This window comes from Kalmanozyma brasiliensis, assembly GCF_000497045.1.
Source record: "Kalmanozyma brasiliensis GHG001 unplaced genomic scaffold PSEUBRA_SCAF19, whole genome shotgun sequence".
NCBI lineage: Eukaryota > Fungi > Basidiomycota > Ustilaginomycetes > Ustilaginales > Kalmanozyma > Kalmanozyma brasiliensis.
The window spans coordinates 167,951-193,213 of record NW_015961958.1 but is presented as its reverse complement, the minus strand read 5'-3'; the positions used below and the strand labels follow the sequence as shown (position 1 = coordinate 193,213).

The following is a 25,263-nucleotide window of genomic DNA, read 5'->3' as shown; positions in this document are numbered from 1 at the left end:
ACTCTTTTGATCACGAACGCGACATCCAGATATGCGAGACAATGCAAAGGGTCACATCAAATTGAACGGAACGCTAAGATACGAGTACATGCTGGTGGAAGGGGGGAAAGACGAATGCAAGAAGGGAGCGCAACCTTTAGTCGAGCTCCTCGACGGTGGGACCATCGTCGCCACCGGGAGCAGCACCACCGGGAGCGGCACCGGGCATGCCACCGCCGGGCATGCCACCCGGAGCACCGCCAGCTGCCGAGTAGATCTTGGTCATGATGGGGTTGACCTGCTCCTCGATCTCCTTCTGCTTGTCCTTGAGCTCGTCGGTCGAGGCGGTGGTGTTGCTGTCCAACCACTCGATACCCTCCTTGACAATCTTCTCGAGCGCCTCCTTGTCGGCGGCCTCGAGCTTGTCCTTGAGCTGGGGCTCGCTGGTGGTGTTGCGCACGTTGTAGATGTACGACTCGAGACCATTCTTGGCCTGGGTGCGCTCGAGCGCCTGCTTGTCCTCCTCGGCGAACTGCTCGGCCTGCTTGAGCATCTCCTCGATCTGCTCAGACGAGAGACGTCCCTTGTCGTTGCGGATGGTGATCTTCTCCGACTTGCCGGTACCCTTCTCGGCAGCCGAGACGTTGAGAATGGCGTTGGCATCGACGTCGAAGGTGACCTCGATCTGAGGAACACCACGGGGCGCAGGGGGGATACCGGAGAGTTCGAACTTGCCGAGCAGGTTGTTGTCCTTGGTGCGGGCACGCTCACCCTCGAACACCTGGATCAACACACCGGGCTGGTTGTCGGCGTAGGTCGAGAAGACCTCGGACTTCTTGGTGGGGACGGTGGTGTTCCTCTTGATCAGAGGAGTGAAGACACCACCGGCGGTCTCGATACCCATCGACAGAGGGGCAACGTCGAGCAGGAGCAAGTCCTGGGTCTTCTCCGAGGTGTCACCCGAGAGAATGGCGGCCTGGACGGCAGCACCGTAGGCGACGGCCTCATCGGGGTTGATCGACTTGTTGAGCTCGCGGCCGTTGAAGAAGTCGGTGAGGAGCTTCTGGACCTTGGGGATACGAGTGGAGCCACCGACGAGGACGATCTCGTGGACGGATCCCTTGTCGATCTTGGAGTCGCGGAGGACCTTCTCGACGGGCTCGATGGTGTGCGAGAAGAGGTCACCGCAGAGCTCCTCGAAACGGGCACGGGTGATCGAGGTGTAGAAGTCGATACCCTCGAAGAGCGAGTCGATCTCGATGGTGGTCTGGGCGGCCGACGAAAGAGTGCGCTTAGCACGCTCACAGGCGGTGCGGAGACGACGAAGGGCACGAGCGTTGCTGGTGAGGTCCTTCTTGTTCTTGCGCTTGAACTCCTGGACGAAGTGGTTGACGAGACGGTTGTCGAAGTCCTCACCACCCAAGTGAGTGTCACCGGCGGTGGCCTTGACCTCGAAGATGCCCTCCTCGATGGTGAGGAGCGAAACATCGAAGGTACCTCCGCCAAGATCGAAGATGAGAACGTTCTTCTCGCCCTCAGTCTTCTTGTCGAGACCGTAAGCGATGGCGGCAGCGGTGGGCTCGTTGATGATGCGCATCACGTTGAGACCCGAGATGATGCCGGCGTCCTTGGTGGCCTGACGCTGCGAGTCGTTGAAGTAGGCGGGAACAGTGACGACGGCGTCCTTGACGGTGCCACCGAGATAGGCCTCGGCGGTCTCGCGCATCTTGAGCAGAATCATGGACGAGACCTCCTCGGGGGTGAAGGTCTTCTTCTCGCCCTTGTACTCGATACGGACCTGGGGCTTGCCACCCACGGAGGTGACCTCGAAAGGCCAGTGCTTCATGTCGGACTGCACCTCGGCGTCGTCGAACTTGCGGCCGATGAGACGCTTGGCGTCAAAGACGGTGTTGTGGGGGTTCATGGCGACCTGGTTCTTGGCGGCATCACCGATGAGACGCTCCGAGTCGGTGAAGGCGACGTATGAGGGGGTGGTACGGTTACCCTGGTCGTTGGCGATGACCTCTACACGGTCGTTCTGCCAGACGGCGACGCACGAGTAAGTGGTGCCAAGATCGATACCGATAGCCTTGGTCATGGTGGCGAATCTACTGATGAGCCTTTTGGGAGTGGAGGGGAAAGTTACTGAGAGGTGCCGAAGCTGATGTGTCTGTTGCTGATGTGGAAGACTAGTTGCGGGAAAGGGGTATGTGCAACTGTGAGCGCTGTTCAGACAGGATTGTTGGTGGTAGCGAAGAGGAGGGTGCGTAGGAAGAATCGAGCTCTTATGTATCATCTAGCGGGTGGACTCAGCAATCCTCAATGTTGGCCACTCGTTCCGCACCTTCCACCCGCACAGACGCTTCTCAATCGTGGACAAGAAGAATTGACTTGGCTTTGTGCGTCAGCGCAGAGCTGCGAAAACATAATTGCAGTTGCAATCCAGTCAATGTCAAACTCGCATGGTGACGTTAAGCGGCAGCTGAGGCCCAAGGCTGACGCAGGAGGAAGGTGGCGGAACGGGTTGGAATCGATCTTCTCGACGAGTCCACACTGCGCTAGAGCCTCGAAACAAATTCCATTTTCCATTTCTTCGCGACCGACTGGGCAGGACAGAGCGTCGACTTTTGCTTTCCTCAACTTCCACCACGCGTTCGCCTTTTTCTGGCGGCTTCGCGCATCTTCCGACGTTCTCTTTCGCTTCTGCAGAAAATGGATCCATCGCAGAGATCTAACCACATCACCCGATCTAATCTGACCTGATGTGTGTGCTCTGTTGCGATGTAACAGTATGTCATTTCCCTGCTCCACACACACGACACCACCGAAAAGGGTTGCCAGTGACGTCTCAGCTCAGCCTTAAGTTCTTCTCATCCAGCTCAACCGAGAACCGAAGTGTCTGTCTGGCTCGACTCAGCCACGAAGTTGACTTGGTGCCTTCCGAATCTCATCTGCACGCGTTTTTGACAAGGTACTCGCATCAGTCTCGGAACGTCTCAGCAGCCGACGTCTTGACCGAGGCTTCTTCTTCTGGTTCCTCTTCTCGGTCGTCGACTCCAGAGTTCTTTGCAAACAACCTAGTTGCCTCTACACGAGCAGAGGATGTCAGAAGCATCAGCGGCTGGCCCTGCTGCTTCATCAACACTGCCTCCCATTCAAAATCTACGACTCCAGTCACAAGCTCCAGAAGCGTCCTCAAGCTCGACATCGTCTTCGAATTCCGGCCGTGGACGCAATCGTGGAAACGGTCGTGGTCGCGGACGAGCCAAGAACATTGATGGCTCGTCTCGTGGCAACGGCTCCAATGCCAACATTACAAACGTTGGCGTAGAAAGCGGCCCTTCTCCCGCTCCTGCAGGCTCGACACACGATGCATCGAAAACACAATCGAGAAGGAAAGGCAGGCGAGGCGGCGGCGACAAGTCGAACAAGCCCAATGGGACAGGTGGCGAGTCTGCCTCAGCCGACAACGACCCCTCATCAGCCGCCGTGCCCCCTCGTCTAGCAACACGGCGTCAGCATTTCGGCGGCAAGCTCACGGGTGGAGCTAGCGCCACATCAGACATCGCTCAGAACGGATCCAAGCCATCACAGAACGGTCGAACAAAAAAGCCCGTGGTCAAAGTCCCAGCCACCGCCGAGCCTGTCGAATACGCCGACCTGCGCTCTCGTTTGCTCGCCGAGCTCTCCTCGGGAGAGTACGACTGCGTCATCTGCTACAGCACCGTCACCACACGGCAAGCAACATGGTCCTGCTCGCAATGCTACTCTGTGTTGCACTTGCCATGCGTCCGCAAATGGGCCGAAAGCAGCGTCAAGAAAGCCGAAGAGCACAACGCCATGCAAGAGGATCCCGAGATTCGCAATCGTCGTGGCACATGGCGATGTCCAGGCTGTCAGTACGCGCGGGAGGATGTACCCAAGATCTACTGGTGCTGGTGTGGTCGCACACAAGATCCACCTGGAGGACGGGGCGCCAGTCCTCACGGCTGTGGTCAGCGATGCAGCCGCGGTAAGTGCAGTCACGGCTGCGCTGATGCCTGTCATCCCGGCCCGTGCCCGCCTTGTGCTGTGACGGTCTCGCAGCAATGCTTCTGCGGCGCCAAGACCATCCCCATGCGCTGCTCTCAAACCTCGGCCAAGGAAGCTCGTTTCTCGGCTCTTCACCACCGTGGCACTTCGTGCGGAGATGCTTGTGGCAAGAAGCTCGATTGCGGTGTGCACTCCTGTCAGGAGGTCTGTCATCCAGGCGATTGCCAGCCGTGCTCTGTCCAAGTCGAAGCACGCTGCTACTGCGGCAAGCACGCCAAGGCGATGCGTTGCGGCGACGGCAACCCTCAGGAAAGCTTCGACGACAGCGGCTCGACTTCTTTCGAGGGACGCTACGCATGCGAGGACCAATGTGAACGCACGTTCGATTGCGGCGTGCACTCGTGCTCCAAAGCGTGCCATGCTCGCAACGCTGTTCGGCCCATGTGCCCTTCTTCGCCTCAACTGGTCACGACGTGTCCATGTGGCGCTCAACCAGTGACCTCTCGAACCTCCTGCCAGGACCCCATCCCTACCTGCGGCAACATCTGTTCCAAGATGTCCAACTGCGGCCATCCTTGTCCGTCCGTCTGCCATCTCGGGCCCTGTCCACCGTGCCGAGTGCCCGTCTCGACGCCTTGTCGTTGTGGCGAGACCAAGCAGACCCGCACCTGTCACGAGCGCCAGCAGGAAGAACTCGAAGGAGGTCAAGAGGTGCTTTGTGCCACCGTTTGCCAATCCTTGCGCCACTGCGGCAAGCATCAGTGCAATCGACAGTGCTGTCCGCTCTACTTTCAAGCAAAGAACAAGTCCAAGAAACGGCCGACGCTGGCCGAGATGCAAGCGATGGACCCCGCTGGGCTTCACGAGTGCTCCATTCCGTGCTCCAAGCCGCTGGCCTGTGGGCTCCACGACTGTCCCATGACATGCCACCGAGGCGCATGCCCACCTTGTCTCCAGGCCAGCTTCGAAGAGCTCATCTGCCACTGCGGTCGAACCGTGCTGGAGCCGCCGGTGCCCTGTGGCACTCAAGTGCGCTGCAACTTCCCATGCGTGCGTCCACCGCCTAGCTGCGGCCATCCAAAGATGCCGCACGACTGTCACGAGGAAGAGCCTTGCCCTCCTTGCGTCTACCTCACCGACAAGGTCTGCCATTGCCAGAAGCACATCGTCAAGAATGTACCGTGCAGCCGATCGAGGGTCTCCTGCGGTCAGCCCTGCGACGCCCTTCTCAACTGTGGCTTCCACAGATGTCAGGGCATTTGCCACGTTGCTGGTCGAGAGTGCGCTCCTTGTGCGCAGATCTGTGGCAAGCCGCGACGACTTTGTCAGCATCCTTGTCAGGAGAAGTGCCATGCGCCATCCTCCTGTCCCGAGGTCGAGCCCTGCGAGGCTGTCATCACGCTTCAATGCCCCTGCGGCAACTTGCAGTCCCGCACAAAGTGCGGCGTCTCGATCCACGCACCCAACAAGGAGAAAACGCTCAAGTGCAATGACTCGTGCATGATCGCGCAGAGGAACGCCAAGCTCGCTGAAGCCCTGGGCCTCAACCCTTCCGAGAAAGCCGCTCCGGCTGCGTACGAGCACGAGACGCTTGCCTACTACGCCGTAACGAGCAACCGCAAGTTTTGCGATGAGGTTGAGGCGGCTCTGAGCGACTTTATTCGGTCGCCACGAGCAGGCATGATCCTGCCACCGGCCAACAAGTTCCAGCGCAAGTTCACACACGAGCTCGCAGCCGTCTACAAGCTGGCAAGCGAGAGTGTGGATGCAGAGCCCCGACGCAGTGTCAGCATTCGACGCAAGCAGGACAGCCGCATTCCCAAGCCGTTGCTTACCGAGGCCTTCGCTGCCGCGCGAGCATCGCTTATGGCTTCGCAACAGCAGCAACAGCCGACGCAGGGCAAGCCGATCGGTCTCGCCCAGCTGCAACGTCCGAGCGCAGAAGCGCCGAAGCCGCTCAACGCCATCTTCCTGCCTGGCGTCTTTGGCCATGATCAAGACTCGCTGCGATCGCTCCTGCAGCCCGTGCTTCGCACCATCAATTTTGCCGTCACGTGGAAAGGAGACGAAGATGTGATCATCACGTCATCCGACTCGCCGACGCGACTGATCATGATGAAGACGGAGCTCAAGTCGCTCGTACGCAGCGAGCAGTTTGCACGCGACGTCATCCTGTGCACGGTTGACGCGAGCAAGAACGTGGTGCGCAGGGAAGACGAGCCGATCCTCAATGGAAGCGGCCGCACCGGTGGCGCCACAGGTGCTGCGTGGGGCTCAGCCATGAAACGAGGAGGAGCCGCTTCGAGCGGACACGGCTCGGCAGGTGTCGCCAAGGCAAGCTTGGGTCTGGTGGGAGATCGAGGTTGGGCTGCGGTGGCTTCGGGGTCTGGACGTAACTCGCCCGCTCTCACTAGCGAACCTGTGTGGGGTCAACCAATGGTGACCCAGCCCAGTAGCAGCCGAGCAACGACGGGCCCGATCGCTGGAATCGTTCCCAATCCGAACGCTCCTCGACGTGCTGCTGCCGAAGGCCAAACCCACGCTGCTGTTGCGAGCTCTGCACCCGCTGCAGAGCCCTTCAACACAACCGAAGCTAAAGGACCGGTCCCCGAAAGCTGGGAAGACGAGAACTAGATGAGCATTCATGGATACCACTTGCAATAGATGATGTTCGACTCGCAGGCGAATCTTCTCCACACCTAACCCACCGAATGTGTATGAACACAATGGTGTGCCGACCAAACTGGGACATGTGGAGAGAGCTGATTGGCATGCGGGACCATTGATGTTGATGCGGCAAGTCGGCGCTGGCGTGTTTATGGTTCCGAAGAGGCAGCCGATTTTCACGCTTTAAATTTGTTGGTGGACGAAGCGCGCTGTCAAAATAATCTGGCTTCAGGACAGCAGCGGCAGCGGCGGAAAGGCTTCCTCGTGAACGCGCCATGCAGGGTGCTCTCTGAGAGGCTATTTCGAGAGCCGGCATGGTGTTGCTTTCTTCCCGTATCAGTTCCGCAGCTTCCGACCTTTCCACATCATCTTATCCCTGCCCGTCCAGCTGGGCTAAGCGTAGACATCTCTACGATGGCGCATCACGAGCGCACCTCGACGCCAGCGGCGCACCCGCCGCAACAGCGACCGCGCCGGTTGTCTACCATCGAATTTCATTCTCCACCTCCCTCGCCGACCTACTATCCGGAGCACGAGCCGCAGCCGCCCGTGCTGCCCAAGCGATCGCAGCGCTACCTTGCGCTGCTGCTCAAACCCATCGTGTTGCCGGCACTCGCTATTGCGTTGCCCGCATGGCCGCTCCTCGCCGCGGCATGTGCAATCCCTGTCATCGGCGTCATGGCCATCCCTATCCTGCTGCTCATCTCGGTGCTGCTGCTTTACGCCGTCGCGTGGATCTGCTACCTCTTCCTCGCTCAGAAGGATCTCCCCGCCACCTGGACAAATGCACACCGCTGGTCGCCACGTAACATCTGCCCGTTTGTCCCCATCAACCCGATCCGATGCGCCAAAGTCGACCTCGCCGCATTCCGCTACGTCGTCACAGCCTTTCGTATTCTTTTCCCGGCCATCTTCGACTGGTCCTACCGTCGCATGATGGTCATTGGCACGACGAAAGGCTCGCGTGTGGTCAAAGAGGGCATCCTCTACGGCAGTCCATCGCGCGGCAAACGACTCGACGTCTACCTCCCCGCCGACTCGCCTTCTGAAGCTGGCGACGCTCCCCGCACCGCAGGCTCGAACGGCGTACCCGTCATCGTGGTCATCCCATCGATGCTCGGACCCCTGACAGTGACGTCGAAGCGCAGACTCTATCTCCAGCTCGCCCTCCGCCTGCGCAGAATGGGCTACTGCGTCGTCGTAGCTGACATCACCTACTACCCTGAATCGCGCATCAAGTCGTCCATCATCGATCTCCGGCTCGTCCTCCGCTGGACTGCCAAGAACTGCCAGAGGTACGGCGGCGATCCAAGCAAGGTCTATGTGCTAGGACACGGCCTAAGTGCGCATTTGATCATGCTGACCATCTCGCAGGAGGCGGTGGTGCTCAGTCGCGAGGGCCACCTGGACCGGGCCTATGAGCGCGAGAGGCATGTGCTTCGGGCCAAACACGGTCATTCTTCGCACGAGGACGAAGAAGAAGAGGAGTGGCTGAAGAGTGGTGAGGTGAGGACGACCAGGCGGAGGAGCATTGCGGCGGGTGCGGCGCCGGATGCGTTGGACGAGGAGAACGACGAGCCGGTGCGACTGGGTGTGGTGTCGGCTCGCGCCGAGCGTCGTGGCAGCACTGGCTCGGTCGGAGCACATCATGCAGACCACGGAGAGGGGTGGGTCGATGAGAGCGAGGACGCCACAACCGTCCCAGGCCACGTGATGGGCGCATCGCACCGCTTCAACACACCCTTCCAGAGCGCAGGCGCCACCTCGACATCACGCAAAACCGAAGAAGCCGAATCCATCCTCTCCTCCTCTGCGTATCGCAAAGCCGAGGAGGAGGTCGGCAACGGTCTTCGACGCGTCGAGATCTACGAACCCGAAATCGAGCTGCCCGCCCTCGCCGGCGTCATCCTCCTCTCGGGCATCAGCGACGTGATCAAAGGGTTCCGATCCGAATCGGAACGCGGGCTAGAACACCTCAGCTACCTCCGACGCGCCACGGGACCGAGCCACTTCAACTGCCTCATCCATTCACCGGCGCATCTGCTCTATGCCGCGAAGAACATCGTCGATACCAGACTGCTGCCGCCCAAGTTTCTGTTGGTCCACGGAGGAAAGGACCAGGTGGTCCCGGTGGAACAAAGCACCCTGCTCAAGACGCTGTTGGTAGGGATCGGGGTGGAACAGGTCAGGTTGAGAGCGTATAGGAATTTGGGACATGCAGAGTCGATCGCCTGTCTCTTCTTGGGCATGGCGCGCTCAAATACGAGGTATACGCGGCAAATCTCGGAGGACATCTCGTCGTTCGTCGGGCAGTAAAGGGAGTGTTTGTCACCTTTCTGGATTCATCTTTGTTCAGCAGCACAATCATTTGCACACCATACCGCAGACCTCACACACGCAACACAGGTTTTGATTGCTGGACGACTTTGCTTCTGCATCCCGCTGGAAAATCGAGGACAGGAAGGGGACAGGAAGCTTTGAGCCTCGCGATGGGTGCACTCGACAACGCGATAGGTGCTCTGTGCCGAGCTTTGATTGGTGGCCATTTGACGCTCCGCTAAGCGTCGGCGAGCTCGTCAACCTCGTCCGAATAGTCGTCGTCGTCTTCGTATGCGCCCACCTGTGCCAAGGTGGTCCTGGTCAGCGGCGAACCATAGTCAAGGTCGACAGTGTCGGCGCCACGGGCCGCGGTGCTGCGATCGGTTGAGCGTTCTCGCTCTCTCTCCCACTGCTCTCTGAAGTGTCGAGCCTCTTGTTCTGTGGAGGTCGTGGAAGGATGCGGCGTGTCGGCGTGACGTGTCCTCGGGAAAGGAGCAACGGAGTGGTGCTCGACCTCTCTCGTGTCTTGGTCGGAAGCGACACCTCTGATTGCTCTGTCCCCGAGCCTGGAGAATTCGCGGCGCGAATGCTCAGAGCCCGAGATGGGACCTAGCAGCTCCGCACTTTGACCGTAGTGTCTCTCCTCACGAGGAGGAGTCGTTGAACCCGCAATCTGCGACGTGCGCCTGTCCCTAGACGGGCGGTAGCAGTCGGGAGCTCCGCGCCTGCCGCGTTCGTTCCGATCGATATCGCTTTCCGAGACCCGCCTTCTCTCCAAATAAAGGTAGGATTCTTCCGCCAGTCTGCAAAGCCTTTCGAAGGGCTTGGTAGCGTAGTTTCGATGGGAGTCCTTCGACAAACACTTCAGCCGGGCGTGCCACCCCTGAAATTCGCCCATCTCCAGATGTGGTGTTGTGCCCGGATCCTCGCGCACTAGTCTCATGTTCAGCCTCTGCATGCTAGTTTTGCCCAGCGAGATGCCCTGTTTCATGAACTTCGTCGGCACGATCAGGAAGCGAGATCCCTGATCGGTAAATCGGCGTTTACGAACGCCGAATTCGGAGTCTTCCATGTGCAAGAGCCAGGAGAGGTCGAGCTCGAGCCATCCGGACGACGTGGGAGTATCAGCGATTCTGGCGAAACCGTTGTGTATCAGAGTAGCAGCGACGCTTTCTGCCACCAGAGATTCTGACACGGAATCGTCGGGCGCGAGGAGGAGTGGCATCTTTTCGTTGAGAGGAGCTGGCCTTGCATCAGCGTTACCGAGCCATGCCCAGATGTGAAACGGTTCTCGATGTCCGCCTGGGGGCGGTTGCTCTGTAAGCGAGGCCAAGTGTTCGATGTAGGCATGCTCGAGTTCTCGGGTCGGCTGTCCAAGAGATTCGAGATGTGGAACTGTTGAAGCCTCCTCGAGATGCACGTCGCTAGCGTGCTTCTTCGCCATGTGCCTCTGGACGCACTCAAAAGAGGGCGCACGCTGCCTTTTGAAGATCAGTTGGTCGGTCCTTGGTTTGTTGACGAAGTCATGGCCTGTTGGTAAAGAGGAATTGACTTTCGAAGTAGTGGCAAGCGGAACCGCCGAAGATTGTTGTTCAAAAGGCGTCGCATGAGCTGTAACATGGCGAGCATTTGGCGAAAGAGACGGGGAAGGAGAGGGAAGTGGGAGAATACGGATGGGGGTTGCGGGTGCAGAGAATCGCGCAGGTAGTGAAGGAGGAATCAAAAGAGGTGCGGATGCGACTTCTTGAGTAGCTGACCGCTGCAAGGAATCACTTTGAGCGCCCGCAGGCGACATCCGATTCACATCAGCAAGCCGAGTCGCAACGGCGCTGCAGCGCTGGATGATGGGCAGGGTGGAGGTAGTGACTGGATTGTCTGTGACAGAGTGCTGGTGAGCAGCGCGAACAGCTCTGAGACCATTCAGACGTGCCGTGCTGAGCTTTGCCAGCGGTGTGTAGGAGTCGATGGAGGTGGATCGATGCGCGTCATGACTTGTCATGGTATTCGTCGTATCACAATTAGTAACGGAGTTCGAGCTCTCTTGCCCTATAGGATCGGTCGAAGCTGCTAGGTCTTGCCGTGTGACAGCAGGCTGGGCGGCCAGGACGTCTGTCAAGCGCGAGCTGGCTGTCTCTCCAGCCAACACTTGCTGCATGGTGGTGAACAGAGGTGCAACAATGCGATTCTGGAACGTGTCGATCTGAGCCGTCTGCTGATCAATTTGGTGGTTGATGTGTTCGATGAGCTGGTTGTAGGCGCTCGTGATACGACCCTCGAACTGGGATATGCTGTGATTCATAGCGCCCAAACGTTGCATCAGCTCGGCATTGTCTGCTCGAAGCGTCGCGACGTGGGTTTCAAGGTTGTCTATCCGAGCAGCTTGCGTGTTGATCGTCATATGTAAAGCGTCGTTCGGACCAGAACAGGGACCTGACGCCTCGTGTTCAGAGCTCGGAGGTGCCTGGGTGCGAGCCTGGTCGCCTTCCGGTATCTGAATTGGTGCACATGTCGTCTGCCTGTGTTCGGCGTGCGATGGATGCCCCTGAGAGCCGTACATTTGAGCCAAGGCCGAAAAAGCTTGCTGGAATTGAGGCGTTGCGGCGAAAGAGGCTGGCGTCAAGGTGGGTGGCCTTTTGCCGGGAGGGCCATCCATCTTCTCACGAAGGTCACGATGAGATAAGTCGTCACCGGATGGACAAGGTGGTCGAAGTCAGATGTGTGACGACGAGTGGAGGAATGAAGAGGAGTCGAGCTCAGTTCAATCTAACCTTCTTTTACTTTCCGCGTTTCGAAGACGAAAGTAGACAGCGGCAAAGGGAAAGTGCGTGCGATTGATTCACAGAATACTGCGGATGAGCAGAGGACTTACAGCAAGAATGTGACGCCTTGAGTGCAAGACGTGAAGAAGCGCTTGGACCCACGGCCACATGCATGAGGTTTGACGCGAAGCGATCAAGCGAGAAGTGCAAAGTTGCTTGCCCTTTGTTCTCGGATCTCCACCCGCGTCACTATGAAGTCTCGAGCGTGCATACACTCTCATCAAAGATTCGACGTGGGCTACCAAACGGAAGCCCACTTCGCTTTTCGCAGCCGACACGGTCTATGAGCCTCTTTGAACGCAGAGAGAGTATTGCACAGCAAATGAATGAGGCGGAGCCGCGCTGTGTACACTAAGGGCACAATATGAGCTTCGTGAAAGGTGGCTTCAAGCATCATGTTTCCTTACTCCGGAGAGTGATCACCAATAGGCATTGGTGATCTGAAGGTTCGACCACACGATTCGTGCTTTCTGCCGAGCCCAGTTCAGTGGACGCTTCTCATTCCGCTACTCGTCAGCCAGCTCGTCCACTTCTTCCTCTTCGGGCGCTTCAAACGCCGGCGAGCCAGTATCGGTCAGGGGCGAACCGCTGTCGAGCATCGTGCCGAGCCTGTCGGCAAGCGTTGGCCGCTCGGGGGCACCGATCGTCGTTTGCGGTGGTTTCTCGCGCTCTGTTTCCCATCGGGCTCTCAACATTTGCGCCTCATCGCGTGTGACAGGGGCCGGATGCGGTGTGTCCCTGCGATGGGTTCTCTGAGACGGGGCAGCTGATCCGGTCTCGGCCACTCCTCCTCTTTGTCCGGAAGAGGCCTCAGTGCTTGCGTTCGTATTGGCTTCAGATGGCCTGCGTGGCCATCTTGGTGCCTCCGAAGAAGTACTTGTCCCAGCCATCGTCCCAATGCGTCCATGGTCGCGAGGAGGAGTCTTCGGTGCGGTGACGTGCGACTTGCGACTGTCTTGCCAGAAGTCGATCCCGTCGCGCGATCCAGTTCGATAAGGCTCAGCGCTTTTTGAGACGCCATTTCGGAATTGCACCCGAACAGCCTCTCCAGCTAGCGTGCAAAGCCTCTCGAAGGGCTTTGGAGAATGCAGATGACGATCGACGCCACGCAACTCCATTAGGCTGCGGTAAGGCTGATGAGTACCGGCTGCACACAGATGAGGTCTTGACCCCTTGGGTCCCGGCACAATTTCGAGCTGCAGCCTGCGCATTTCGCCGCTGCCCAACGAGATTCCGGTCGGCATGTGTTTGGTCGGCACGATCAAGAACCGCACATGGGTGACATCACACCTCTTTCCCTGTCCGGCTTTGGCGCATTGCCTGTCATAGAGCCATGAGAGGTCGAGCTCGAGCCATTGACTTGAGCCTCCAGAATCCAGTATATTAGCGCGTTTGCCTCGGATCAAGTCGCTGGCAAGGCTCTCCGCGATCAGAGATTCTACCACCAAGTCGTTCGGCGCGATGAGGACAGACGCCGCATCGCTCAGATCCGAGATCGACTTCTTCACGGGACCGAGCCATGCCCAAATAAAGTAGGGCTGGTCGTGCCCGCCTCTCGGTGGCGAGTCCTTGAGGGAGGCTAGCCAATCAATTCGACTCTGTCCTGGGGCCCGTTCGATTCGTCCTTGATGTTGGCGCGTTGAGGAGCCCTCATGATCCCGCAGACGGCAAGAAAACTGATCAGAATTTTCGGATGACAGCGAATAATCTAGCTGGTCCCGAGCCTGCGAACGTGTGTCGGATGTCACCAGCTTGTTCGTGCTTGGAACATGCTCTTGAGGCTCTCGAGCGAGAGAGGCGAAGGTTTTTGGCTGCTTTCTCGATGCATCAAAGACCTGAATTCCTTCAGCCGGAACTCCATGCTCCGAAATGGCAACATTAGCTTGTTCTGTTGATTTCGGCTTCGCTGGCGGCGGACAGACCGTCTTGGCCCTAGCTCGCTGTATCTGCAGCTGCTGCAGCTCCAGTAGTTGCTCTCCAATCAATTCGAGGGTCACTTCCGACCTACTTGTGCTCGCGATCTCCGTCTCGGCTTTCTTGGTGACGCCTTCCTGGTGCTGAGGCCCGCAAGCAGGCACGTTCTTCGCTGTGCTTTTGTTTGAGATATGTTGCGACGATGCAGGTTTCGCATTGAGTGCCGGCCCGGACAATTCCAGCTCGCCCAAGATGGATCTTGGCGAAGATAGTTCGTTCGATGTCTGCGCTTCCTGCAGGGGCTGTCCCGCTCTTTGTGCACTGTTAGGTCTCGCGGATGAGGAAGCATCTCGAGATGTGGTTAGATTTGCAGAGAGGCTGGGCCCGGTCTCTTTGTCCGCATGCTCAGATGAGGATGCCGATGTTTTGCTCGAAGAGCCCGAATGCTTTTGGAGCTGATTCGACTGTGCCGTAACCTGGCTTGTCTGCGCTGTGTCAGTGCTCTGTGCTTTCCTTGATTGTACCGGAGCTTTCGACTGCGTTGTTGGGACTGACGTTGCTGACGGTGTGCTTGGTGTACGTCGGGGGTCTTGTGTGACACATCTTGCTCGAGCTAAGTCAATATTCGAAGCGACACTGCCAGGCACCGCGCCTGTTGCAAAAGTCTTGGTACGCGCAGCTGTGTGCCATGCAGGAAAGGAGGACGCAGTGTCGGCGGCTGTCGTCGAAGGAGCATCAGGACTTTGACCTGCCCGCTCATTTACCGTCGACGTCGAAGCAGCTGTCCCCCTGAGCCGTTCGTTTCTAATGAGCTTCTTTGCCATCTGCACTCCCACACATTCGATCGAAGGAGTACGCTTCCTCTTGAGGCCTGGATCGGCTGCATCTGCACCATCAGCTACATCATGTGCTGAAGGCGTCGTAGGTTTGTCCTGTGAGATGGCCGCAAGCGCAAGAGACGAGCTTTGAAACGTAAGAGACGTCGTTGGAGCCGAGCTATGCCGAGAACTCGGCGACAGAGATGGAGACGGCGAGGGAAGAGGATGAATCCGATTGAGTGCGATGAGTTCGCGAGCTTCCAGGGATTGTGCTGGGAGGACCGATGGCTCAGCAATCGCTTTCGATTGGTCATTCGGCTGTCTCGTGGAATCGGCTTCCGGGGCTGGAGACGCATCGTGCGTCACACGAGCTGACTGCGATGTTGCCTGGCCACGAGACTCGCTAATGGGCACGGCAGTGGTTGTGGTGAGGTTCTGAGCCTCGGAGCCCTGTTCAGCCGCTCGAGCGACGGAAGGCCCAGCCAATTGTGCCATGTGGACTTCTGCCAGCGGTGTGTCGGAATCAGCGGACTGTGATCGACTTGGGCCAGGGATTGAGGTCGTATCCTTCATGACGCAGTCAGAGACGGCGTGCTTGGAAGTCTGCTGCTGCATAGACTCTGTCGGGATTAGCACGACAGTCTGTTCAGAAGCTGGCTGTGAAGACGGAACGGCCGCGGATCGCGAGCCGATTGCCTCCATCATGAGCGTTTGGTGCATGCTGGCGAAGAGAGGTGCAACGAAGCGAGTCTGGAACGCGTCAATCTTGGCTGTTTGCTGTCCGAGTTGGTAGTTGACGCGTTCGTCGAGCTGAGTGTGAGCGCTGGCGACGCGACTCTCGAATTGGGACAAGGTGTGGCGGATACGTCCAAGATGTTGTGTGAGCTCTGTTCTGAGCCCTCCAACGACCCTTTCGAGAGTTGCAATGTGGCTGGCTTGCCTGCTGATTGTCCTCTGCAGTTCGTGATGGGAAGCATTGCAGGTCGCGACATCGCGTCCAATGGCCGATAGCGCCTCTTGCGTGGACCGCAAAGATGCTCGAGTTTGAGTCTGCTCGCTTTCGAGTCGCTGAATTGATGTGTCTGTCCTTTGGCCAGTCTCGACACTTGCTGGACCGCTGAACGCTTCGTAGACTTGGGCGAAAGATGGGAATGCCTGCTGGATCTGAGCCGTCGCTGCGATTGATGGCGGCGTCGGCGACGGAGCGCCTGAGCCAGGTATACCTTCCATCCTGAGATGCAGGGTCGCTTGAGATGGGTCGAGTTCAAACGAAGGTGGCGCTCGAGTGGAGACGTGTAACGACAGGTGGATGAGCGAAAGAGAGTTACCTGCGTCGAAGACTCGCCCTCTTGTATCCTTTTGATGTCGGCTAACTCAGCTAGCCGGCGACACAAGGAGCGAGCATGTGCTGGAAGGTGAATGCGTGAGATGACTGACGGCGATTGTCGAGGTCAAGTGACGAGTGGGAAGATCTGCACGGGCAAAGGAGAGCTTTAATTTTCTGCAGGTTGCTCTTGGGTGTCGTGTCTGCGTTAGTGTGCGCTCGGCTCAGTCAAGCCGCGTGATGACCGCTGTCATACAGTAAGACAAATTTCCGAGGCACAGATGACTTAGCCCCTGCGAGGACGAGTCGCCATTGTTCTATGCCGCAACCGAAGCTTGGACCCACACACAGCGAGACAATGGATCGACGCAAGTGAATTTGAACTGAGGCACAATTTTCACTCGAAATCACCCTTCCCTTTGTCTGAGTTGGCCCAAACAAAAGATTCAAGGACGCAGCAACCTCACGCTTGCGCAGCAGTCACACGCCCACCGCCCACATTAGTCTGCGCAGTCGACTCAGCCTTGAACCTGTCTGATTGCAGTGCAGATGCATGAGGCCAGAGGGCGCTCTTTCACAGTCCGCAATGCCTAGAGCTGCTGAAATGATGGCTACGGAAATGGAGTTTGAGGCAGACGGATGTCAGGGCTATATCACCTGATCTGCAAATGGTTGCGTCGCACCTCATCCTGGATCTGCTGGCGAAAGAGTAAATTCTCGTTCTTCTTCGGTTTGCGCGTCGCGGCGAATTCGGCGAGGCGACAGAGTCGTTCGAAAGGCCTGTCTGACGCGGCTGCGTTGAGGATGTTCACCTGAAAGCCGTGCAGAAGAACGCCCTCTTCTCGTTTGCCGTCGGCGCCGAGATAGGTTTGATGAGACCCCTTTGTTACTCGAAGCCTTTGATCTTCGAGCACGTCTTTGGCTAGAATGATGCCCTTCTTCATCTCCCGGTGGGGCACGATCAGGAAGCGGACGCGCTTTGACTCGAAGCAGACGAGGCTGCCGTCATCTCGAAGTGTCTGCGAGGCAGCATCAAACGGCCAAGACAGGTCGATGAGGATCCATCGGTCGTCCTTCTTCTTCCAGCCTTCTTTCCAGCCGTCCCTTGCCTTGAACATTCGGTCGGCGAGCGATTCGGAAATGAGCGACTGCGTCATGTGCTTGTTCGCCGTGACGACCAGCGCCGACATCTTTTCCATCTTTCCGAGCCGTGCAAAGATGAAGTAGGGATCTCGCCATTGCCCTTGAGGCGGCTGGGCTCGAAGGCTTCGTAGGTACTCCAGGCGCGTGTTGAAAACATTTTCGCCGCTGCGCTGAGCTTCTGCGCCTGGACCGACTGGCGGAGGAGAAAGATGAATGTCCAATGACCCATACGTAAGTCTCGGATCTGATGAATGCGAGCTGCTGGTATTGTTTGGGTTGAGAAGTGAGCGACCATCCTCGCTTTGGCCAGACGAAGTGGCCTGGATGCTCAATGTCGACAAGGACAATAGGTCGAAAGAGGAGGCGCAAGGATTCAGAGGCGTAGAGACGTGTGTGACACTCGAGGTCGGCAGAGTCGAGCTGCAGAGATAGCCCACTGCCTCGCTGGGGTCTTGCTGCGACGTGGAAGAGGACGGACGAGTGGGCAACAGACCATCGTGGCGATCAGGTACGCTTGTTCCACCGTCTGCGGATCCGACAGTATCCCTCTCTTCGCGTCCTACGACGCTTTCTGCGCGTTGCGACAACGACGTCTGTTTGGCTGCCGAGTACTGGTATCGAAGTGAGCCGAAGAGCCAATTTGACTGCTCCGAAGGACTTTTCGCTGCTGCGCTGGCCGAGCCAAATTCGGCAGACATAGTTGCCGCTAAGCGCATCGATGAGGAAAGGATGGTTACGAACGTTGCCAGCTCTCGATTGCCGCGCTCTTATACCAGAGGGGCATGCATAACTTGCGCTCAACGACTCAGCCCCAGATCAGAGGAGACGCCCCGCCACAGCAGCAATGAAGTTGAGCTGCTCCCGGGACGCCAGTCGTTATGCAACATGACTCAAGCGGAGAAGTCATACGCCAAATAAAGCAGGCCAAATGAGGCCGCAAAAAGGCTCAACCTCCACCTGGCAGCCTCAACCTTTCCACCATCACGGCGTGCGAACATCCTTGACTCACACTCATCACCTTCGCTGCATCTTTTGGTTCTCACGCCTCCATCGGCACTCCGACCCTCTGCCACTACCATCACATCGCCGACGGAAGCATTCCGCTGGCAGCGTCAGCGCAAGAGTCACCTTCGAACTCCACGTCGGACTAGCCGAGTCCGCACTCGAAGCAGTCACGCGCCTCCCGTGATCCTGCACAGCCTCCCTCGGCCACAGTCACAGCGCCATGCCTGCGTCCAAACCCAACGAGCTCGATCCGGAGCACCCGAACCCGTGCTATCCTAGAGCGTGCGCGATCCAGTCGTGTCTGCAGAAGTCCGGCTTCGACCAGGCCAAGTGCGAGTATCTCATCGACGATCTCTACCGCTGCTGCGCCAAATTCTACCAGCAGCGCGGCAAGGATGCCGAGGCGGATAGCTGTCCCATTCCCTCGGTGGTAGACAGGAGGATACGAAAGATGGAGCAGGAGGGGAAAGGTGGGGCGGGCGGGTCGTTGCTTGAAACCAAGATGCGCTGAGGCAACAGGTGCTCTTGCCAAAGGCCAACGGAACCATCAATTGCTCTCACCGTCTGTGCTTTGAGTTAGTCGCTGTCAGAAATGCGCTGACAGGCGTGGGAAGTTCGTCCGCCGAGCGCAGCGTGCTGAGGGCTTTGAGGCGATCAGAGAATGCTCACGTTGAATTTTTATAAACATGTTACATTCGCTTTGTGTCCAAGTCAATCGAACATACATTCAGGGGCCGCCAACTCGACTCGGCTCGAGCTTCTTCTCGTCTCGCGCATTGCTCCACCCATCTCATCAACTCACCACTCCCTCTTTCTCTCATCACAGCAAGATGGCGGACGAAGAGCAGCCACCGCAGTCTCCACAGCAGCCCGAGGCTGCACTCGCCGAGCTCGACCAGCCTGGCATCACAGAAGCATCCGAGCTCGCTAACGAAGAGAGCGAAGCCGACGATGCCCCGTCAGCACCAGAAGAGGGAGCGGAAGACATCGACGCCATCCCACCCACCGATCCTGATCATCTCACAGAAGTCGTTCGTGGCGAAGATACCGCAGCGGCAGCACGCACAGCAGCGATCTTCGACGAGGATGACGACGAAGATGAGGGTGACATGCCGAGCTTCCGCAAGCGCGAGGCGCGTGATGCGAGCAACGCCGACGACCCCGACGCCGCCATTATCCGAAAGAAGAAGAAGAAGCGAATGCACAGTCCTGATGAGCCCGCCGCAAGACGCGAGGTAGGCGAGGGCGAGATGGAGCAAGAGGAGGAAGAGGACCCGTATGCCAACATGACCGAGGCCGAGGTGCGAAGAGCGAGGACGGACAGGATGATCGACGAGGCGCTGAGGGCGGGCAAAAAGAAGGCGCCGCGCAAGAGGGCCGGTGAGGACGATCTGGATCTGCTCGCTGACGAAGAGGTCGCTGGTCTGAGACGGGAGATGGTCGCAGCTGCGGACGACGACGAGGAGGCGAATCGTCTCAAGAAGCCGGCGACGAACAAGTTGAAGTTGCTGCCCAAGGTGGTTGCTACGTTGCAGAAGTACGTTCCAGCGCCCTTTCACTTCGCTAGCTTCCACCACTTCACGACCATACTGACGCAACAATACCTCACTTTGACTCTTCGCTCCGCTGCTCCCCACAGGAACCACCTGCAGCAGTCGATCCTGGACAACAATCTGCTCGAAGGCGTCAAGCGCTGGCTCGAGCCTCTGCCGGACAAATCGCTGCCCGCGCTCAACATCCAGCACCAATTCTTCCAGATCCTGGAGCGCATGACCATCGACACGATCTCGCTCAAGATGAGTGGTCTCGGCAAGGTGGTTGTCTTCTACAGCATGTGTTCGCGCGTCGAGCCCAAGATCAAGCGTTCTGCCGAGTATCTCATTGGTAAGTCCACCTCATCCCTCCCTTCCCCTTCCTGCATTGTGGCGTTGAATGCTGACCAGCCTCTCGTTACTTTGTGATTGCAGAGGTGTGGTCGCGCCCGGTGCTCAAGCGCTCCTCGTCGTACCGCGACCGTCACGTCGCCTCGGCAGAATGGAACCGGGATCTGCTCTCGCAGCGCGCCAACGTGCCAATCCAGGGGGTGGTCGATACCGGCAGACGCAACGTCGGCATCCCACAGGCTGTCACGTCCGGCTTCAGAGTCGCACCTCAGTCCACCGCAGGTCAGCGCAGCGACTCGAACCACGACGCTAGGATGGCCAACCACAAGAGGCTCAACCAGTTCAAGAGCCGATTGAAGGAGGCCAAGCGCTAAGAAAGGACTTCAATCTCATCTTCGTTTTCAGCGATCCTACACACGCTCGTCGCACGACCGAAACGTTCCATGAGAATCATCATTCATTCCACTCATCATCGCGGCTCAACTCAACCTGCTGACGAGATAGCTCATGAGACTCTCCTGTTCATCCCCCGCGACGCGCAGGAGCATCTCGACAAAGCACCTGTGCTCGTCCTTCCTCTCCCTCTCCATCCGCTCCAGTCCCTCTTGGTTGAGCATCCACAGCTTGACGTCTGTGTCCGCGTACGCCGTAGTATTGCGCTCCTTCTTGCTGAGGAAGGTGAGCTCGCCCGCGATGGTGCCGGCGAGCATGGCCTCGTTGATCTCGTACTGTTCTTGCGGAAAGTCGTACCGTGCCTTGATGATGCCCGATTCGATGAGGTAGACCGCGTCGGCGGGGTCGCCGCGTGACCAGAGAACTTCTCCACGGGTCTTGCGGAGGAGCGTGAAGTAGGGGACCAGCGCGGCGAAGAACGCTTCTTCCTCCGAGGGGGTCGGGTGCGTCGACGCGAGATACGCGCGGAAGGTGATCATCAACAAGGGATACGGTTGGGCATGCGGCACCTTGGTCAGCGGCTTGTCGTCGAGCGTTTGGAGCGTGTCCGAGTGCGGAGTTCGTTCGTTCTGCACCGCCGTCTTGGCCGCCTCGTGCAGGTGGTGGCGTCGGGGCGAGTTCTCGAATGAGTGGTCGAGAACGAAGGCGGGCTTGCGGTTCTGGTCCGGGACAGTCAGCCCTCCTGAGACGGCCATCGAGGCGGCACCGAAGGCTTTGGCGCCCATGAGAGAGGACGCATACATGCCGCGCAGATACTCGTTCTCTGTCCATTCCAGAGCCTCGTTGAGGTTGGCAAACACTTCGAGGTTTTCAGAGCGGTCGGCCCAGAGGTCGACACTGCGCAGCGCGACGCCGACGTCAGATTCGGGGTTGAGACCGCAGAATACGAGCAACACGCCTTTGGCCTCCAACAACCGGTTGATGCGCAGGAACGCCTCCGCCGCAGAGAAGTCGACACCGCTTACGAGCGTGTAGTCGACGATGAGGAAGCGGATCGGGTTCTGGTTCCACGCCGCGATATCGAGCGCCCTGCGGATCAGATCCTCGACAGAATTGATCGTTCCAAAGAACAGGAATCCTTGGAGTTTGATGATCTGCGTCTGGGTCCCCACCTCGTCCAGGAAGTGACGCTGGATCATGTGTCGACGCACGGTGCTGCGCGCAACACTGCCGTCAAAGATCGCACGCACCGTCTTGCGGCGCGATGTCTGCACGACAAAGAAGCAGCACGCGATGATGATGCCTGCTAGGATACCAATGACGAAGTCCCAGTAGGTCATGACAATGACAATGACCCAGATTGTGAGGTACTCCCAGCCGTTGACACGGCCGACCGTGTCATAGAGCGCTTCTTTCGCCAGATCGATGCCGAGCACAAAGATCAGCGCGCCGACGATCATAATGGGCAGGTAGCTGATGGTACCGGGGCCGGCAATCATGATGATGGCCGTGCCACCGGCAAGCATGAGACCGCTGAGACGACTGCCGCCTCCAACGCGGTAGAACAGCACACTGTTGACGTAGCACAGGTAGTTGGGCACCGTGCCGATCAATCCGGCGAACAGGTTCGAGATGCCGTGCGCGACGAGCTCGCGGTCCGTGTCGACGTTGTCCTCGTTGATGCTGACGCCGAGAGCGGGTACGTTGAGGGGCACGTGCAGGATGCCGAAGAAAACAAGAGCGAGCTGGGTCGGCATGGTGGCCCATAGCGCGCGCCAGGAGGTCTGACCAAAGTCAAAGTAGGTGTAGAAGCGGTAGAACGGAGCTTTGCTCGCCGCTTCGCCAATGTCGAACACCCAGCCGTCGTCGCGGAGCTGCTGAATGGGGATGCCAAGGATCCCGGAGGTGACGATGTAGAAGACGACGGGGATCATGAGGAAGTAGCCAGGGAAGATGAGCGGATGGTGCAGGCGCGTCGTGATGATGCGCAGCAGAACCGCCAGCAGGAGAGGTGGCAGCCACAGCGCGACCATGTGGCCCGACTGGAAGAAGAAGCGCAGCGTCTCGAGGTTGTACTGGAAGCCGTCTTCGGACTGCAGTCGACCGCACACCTCGAGGCCGGTCTCGATCAAGAAGATACCCACTCCACCGATGCAGCCGACCAAGATGTGACGAGGGAAGAAGCCGATCAGCACGCCCAATCGGAGCGCACCGAGAAGCAAGAAGGCCAATCCGGTGAGAACGGACGAAAGCGCAAACGACACCATGGTCGTCGCGATGACCGCCTTGGGGTTCTCGTCTCCCAGCTCCTCGATGATGATGCGCACCAAGATATGGAAGAAGGGCACCACCTCGATCATCATGCTTCCGTTGCCGCCTTTGAAGATCGATCCGCCGAGCGTGTAGATCAGCTGCGAGAGGATGCACGTCACGAAGAACATCGAAACACCGTCTCCGCCAAAGTTGGCAAAGATCGGGTAGGCGGCGGGGAACATGATCATGCCGTACGATACGCCGTCGAGCACATTCATGAGCATTCCGAGAATGACGGCGGGGATGAGGCGGATGGGCTCCACGCTGGCTTCGGCTGCAGATTTCCAGGTGACCCCGCGTGCGGATGTGACCAGGTCGCGGGCGTGTTGGGCAGGATTGAACTTTTTTGTCGGAATCTCGCCTTGACCGGGTCTCCAGCTTGCGGGGATGACGGACCAGAACGGCGAGAGCATCTTAAATGGTTCTGGTCGATGATGCGAGGGTCTGCGTCCGTTGCCTTGGACGCCATGCTCCGCTTCGTAGACGGACTGCTCGGCTTGAGCCAGAGCGCCGTATCCGATGGCAGCGCGTTGCTGATCTGACACGCTGGTGGAGCTGACCTGACTGAAGGACGAGTGTCCTGTGGCCTCGGAAGAGGGTCGATCGCGGGATTGCGAGCGGTCTGTCGGTGCCGAGAGATGCTGCGACGATCGTCTGCCTGTGGAACGTGATCGGCTGCGAGACGTGGGTCGTGCAGCTCGGTCCGCGGCAGCAACGGCAGCGCCGAGGCTCTTGTCTTCTGCCTCCTCTTCGGCCGCTAAGTTCTGCGGAGTCGCGACAGCGTGAGTCAATCCAAGCACCGGCGTGGGACGCGGAGTAGCGTGGCTGCCATCGTCTTCGGCGGCGGTGGCCGTCTTGCTGCTCTCTGGACTCGCGGCCTGGGATGCAGCCATCGCGCGGGTCAAGTTGCTTGGTCCGGCCTGGTTGACTCCATAAGAAGCGATCGGCGAAGTAGTGGGACTCAGCTCTTTGCCAGCTACGGTGCGCGGAGGAGGGAAGAGCTGCAAGTTGGGCGACGTCGACTCTTCGTCTTCGCCAATGTCGTAGATGCGCGAGCCACCATTGCTTCCTGTCCCCTCGTCGTCCGACATGATCATCCCTGCTAATTGCGCCGTCTCATCTCGAATGGAGGAGGAGGTCGCTGTGAAAGAGCCTGGGACCAAGGAAGTGCCGAGACTGCTCGTGTCCTGCGCCTGCTGGAATCGATAGCTGCGTCCTTCCAGGTGACTGAAAGCGGACGAATTGATGCTACGACGATTCCAGGCCTGGCCCTGGCGCTCGATATCGTAGCCCGAGTCGCTGCCGTCCTCCATGTTACCTCCTCGCTGGCTCCCAGGTGGATGGTAGGTGGCGACTCTAGAGCGGTCGTTCTTGGGTCCAGGAGGGAAGGACGAGTTGGGAGAGTCGAAGGTGACAGATCTAGGAAACTTGCTGTTGGCGTTGTTGCGCTTGCGCTGAGCTGAGAAAGAGGAATCGGGGCTGGTGGGGTCGACCGCATTGCTAGGTCGACGGGTGTCGTACTCTATTCGAGCGTCGCTGCCGGTTTGACTGTTGGAGACGCCTCGGAAGGGGTTGATCAGGCGACCGATGCTGAACGACTCGCGACGTGGTGCAGGAGAGTCGCCCTTAGGAAGAAGAGCCGAGCCCTCGTCGGCTGTGTTGCGAGGTGTGCCTGTGGATCATGAGCGAAGGATGTGGCGAGATCAGTCCAACGACGATGGAAGAAGGGAAAGGGTTTGGTAGAAGCATGTGATCAAAAAAAAAACGCAGATGGGGATCAGACAAGGTCAATCTCGAAGTCCTCTTGGCTTGGGCGGGCTGGTCCGTGGACCACAGTCACAGCGGCCAGCTCGTATGCAATACATACCTGACGACATGCTTGCCAGTGGCACGATCGAGTCTATGCGCTGCTTGTTCTATCGCCACAGATGCGAGCTGAGTCACGTCCCTTCCGTCGGTCCGCGCCGAGCTCTCGGGTTCTTCCGATGTTGCTCGTCTTGTGATGCAGTGGCACTGACAGGGTGATTGGGAGGGTGCCGCGTGACTGCTTCCGAAGTTTGACTTGCCGGAGCACCTAAGTGAAGGGCGATGTGACGAAGGAAGGAGGAGCGGGAGGAAGATGGCGTGACTGCCGACGACCCTTTCGGTGGATCCGAGATTGAGCAAAGAAGAACGAGAATCGGCGACAACCTTGAGCTTAATCCGGGTCAGCTGGCCTCTCCGCCCTTTGCTTCGTTTGAGACTTGTCCGCTTTGCCTCAAGCGCTGTCTGTCTGCTTCCGCGTGCGTGTGTGTTTGCGAGAAAGTGTTGAGAGCAAGAAGGTTCATGCAGAGCAAATCCTAACTTCGCATTGTGTGAGTGGAACCGGGTCGCGAGCCAGAGATTGGGTGCGGCAGCAGCGCCTCGCTCAGATCAACTGCCAAAATTCCCGGAAGGATTCGAGATCTGCACGAAGCTGCAGCTCGACCGCCTCAGCTTTTCCTTGAGCAGACGCACACGCACCATTCACAAATTGAAATTCGCAATCCGCCTTTCGTACTGAACATCCTGCAGCGATAATGCCTCACAAGCACTCCGATCTCGACCTTCTCCTTCGTCTGATGCGCATCATTCGCGGTCAGTGTGCGCAATGGGAATGCCCGCGATGCAAATAT

General features: G+C 58.3%; 8 protein-coding genes across 8 annotated transcripts; 4 read left to right on the top strand and 4 right to left on the bottom strand.

Annotated features, from left to right (window-relative positions):
- Nucleotides 1-136: 136 nt before the first annotated feature.
- Nucleotides 137-2,077, bottom strand: PSEUBRA_002418 (Heat shock protein 70 family; the record flags this gene model as incomplete). The annotated part of the gene is made up of 1 exon (XM_016435575.1): nt 137-2,077. One exon carries the CDS (start codon nt 2,075-2,077, stop codon nt 137-139), a length of 1,941 nt encoding a protein of 646 aa, XP_016293012.1.
- Nucleotides 2,078-3,081: 1,004 nt separating this feature from the next.
- PSEUBRA_002417 (Single-stranded nucleic acid binding R3H) lies at nt 3,082-6,645 on the top strand (the record flags this gene model as incomplete). The annotated part of the gene is made up of 3 exons (XM_059464846.1): nt 3,082-3,991; nt 5,259-5,347; nt 5,440-6,645. The coding sequence occupies 3 exons, from the start codon at nt 3,082-3,084 to the stop codon at nt 6,643-6,645; spliced, it is 2,205 nt and encodes a 734-aa protein (XP_059320736.1).
- A 447-nt stretch (nt 6,646-7,092) lies between these two features.
- PSEUBRA_002416 (uncharacterized protein) lies at nt 7,093-8,994 on the top strand (the record flags this gene model as incomplete). Its single annotated transcript, XM_016435582.1, has 1 exon — nt 7,093-8,994. One exon carries the CDS (start codon nt 7,093-7,095, stop codon nt 8,992-8,994), a length of 1,902 nt encoding a protein of 633 aa, XP_016293010.1.
- Nucleotides 8,995-9,235: 241 nt separating this feature from the next.
- On the bottom strand, nt 9,236-10,441 carry PSEUBRA_002415 (uncharacterized protein; the record flags this gene model as incomplete). Its single annotated transcript, XM_059464845.1, has 1 exon — nt 9,236-10,441. The coding sequence occupies one exon, from the start codon at nt 10,439-10,441 to the stop codon at nt 9,236-9,238; it is 1,206 nt and encodes a 401-aa protein (XP_059321271.1).
- Nucleotides 10,442-16,525: 6,084 nt separating this feature from the next.
- Nucleotides 16,526-17,731, bottom strand: PSEUBRA_002414 (uncharacterized protein; the record flags this gene model as incomplete). Its single annotated transcript, XM_016435548.2, has 1 exon — nt 16,526-17,731. The coding sequence occupies one exon, from the start codon at nt 17,729-17,731 to the stop codon at nt 16,526-16,528; it is 1,206 nt and encodes a 401-aa protein (XP_016293008.2).
- Nucleotides 17,732-18,240: 509 nt separating this feature from the next.
- PSEUBRA_002413 (protein of unknown function DUF1903) lies at nt 18,241-18,531 on the top strand (the record flags this gene model as incomplete). The annotated part of the gene is made up of 1 exon (XM_059464844.1): nt 18,241-18,531. The coding sequence occupies one exon, from the start codon at nt 18,241-18,243 to the stop codon at nt 18,529-18,531; it is 291 nt and encodes a 96-aa protein (XP_059321270.1).
- A 319-nt stretch (nt 18,532-18,850) lies between these two features.
- Nucleotides 18,851-20,277, top strand: PSEUBRA_002412 (Transcription factor IIS, N-terminal; the record flags this gene model as incomplete). The annotated part of the gene is made up of 3 exons (XM_016435560.2): nt 18,851-19,557; nt 19,660-19,904; nt 19,988-20,277. 3 exons carry the CDS (start codon nt 18,851-18,853, stop codon nt 20,275-20,277), a joined length of 1,242 nt encoding a protein of 413 aa, XP_016293007.2.
- A 105-nt stretch (nt 20,278-20,382) lies between these two features.
- Nucleotides 20,383-24,486, bottom strand: PSEUBRA_002411 (sulfate transporter; the record flags this gene model as incomplete). Its single annotated transcript, XM_016435538.1, has 2 exons — nt 20,383-24,281; nt 24,477-24,486. 2 exons carry the CDS (start codon nt 24,484-24,486, stop codon nt 20,383-20,385), a joined length of 3,909 nt encoding a protein of 1,302 aa, XP_016293006.1.
- Nucleotides 24,487-25,263: the final 777 nt, after the last annotated feature.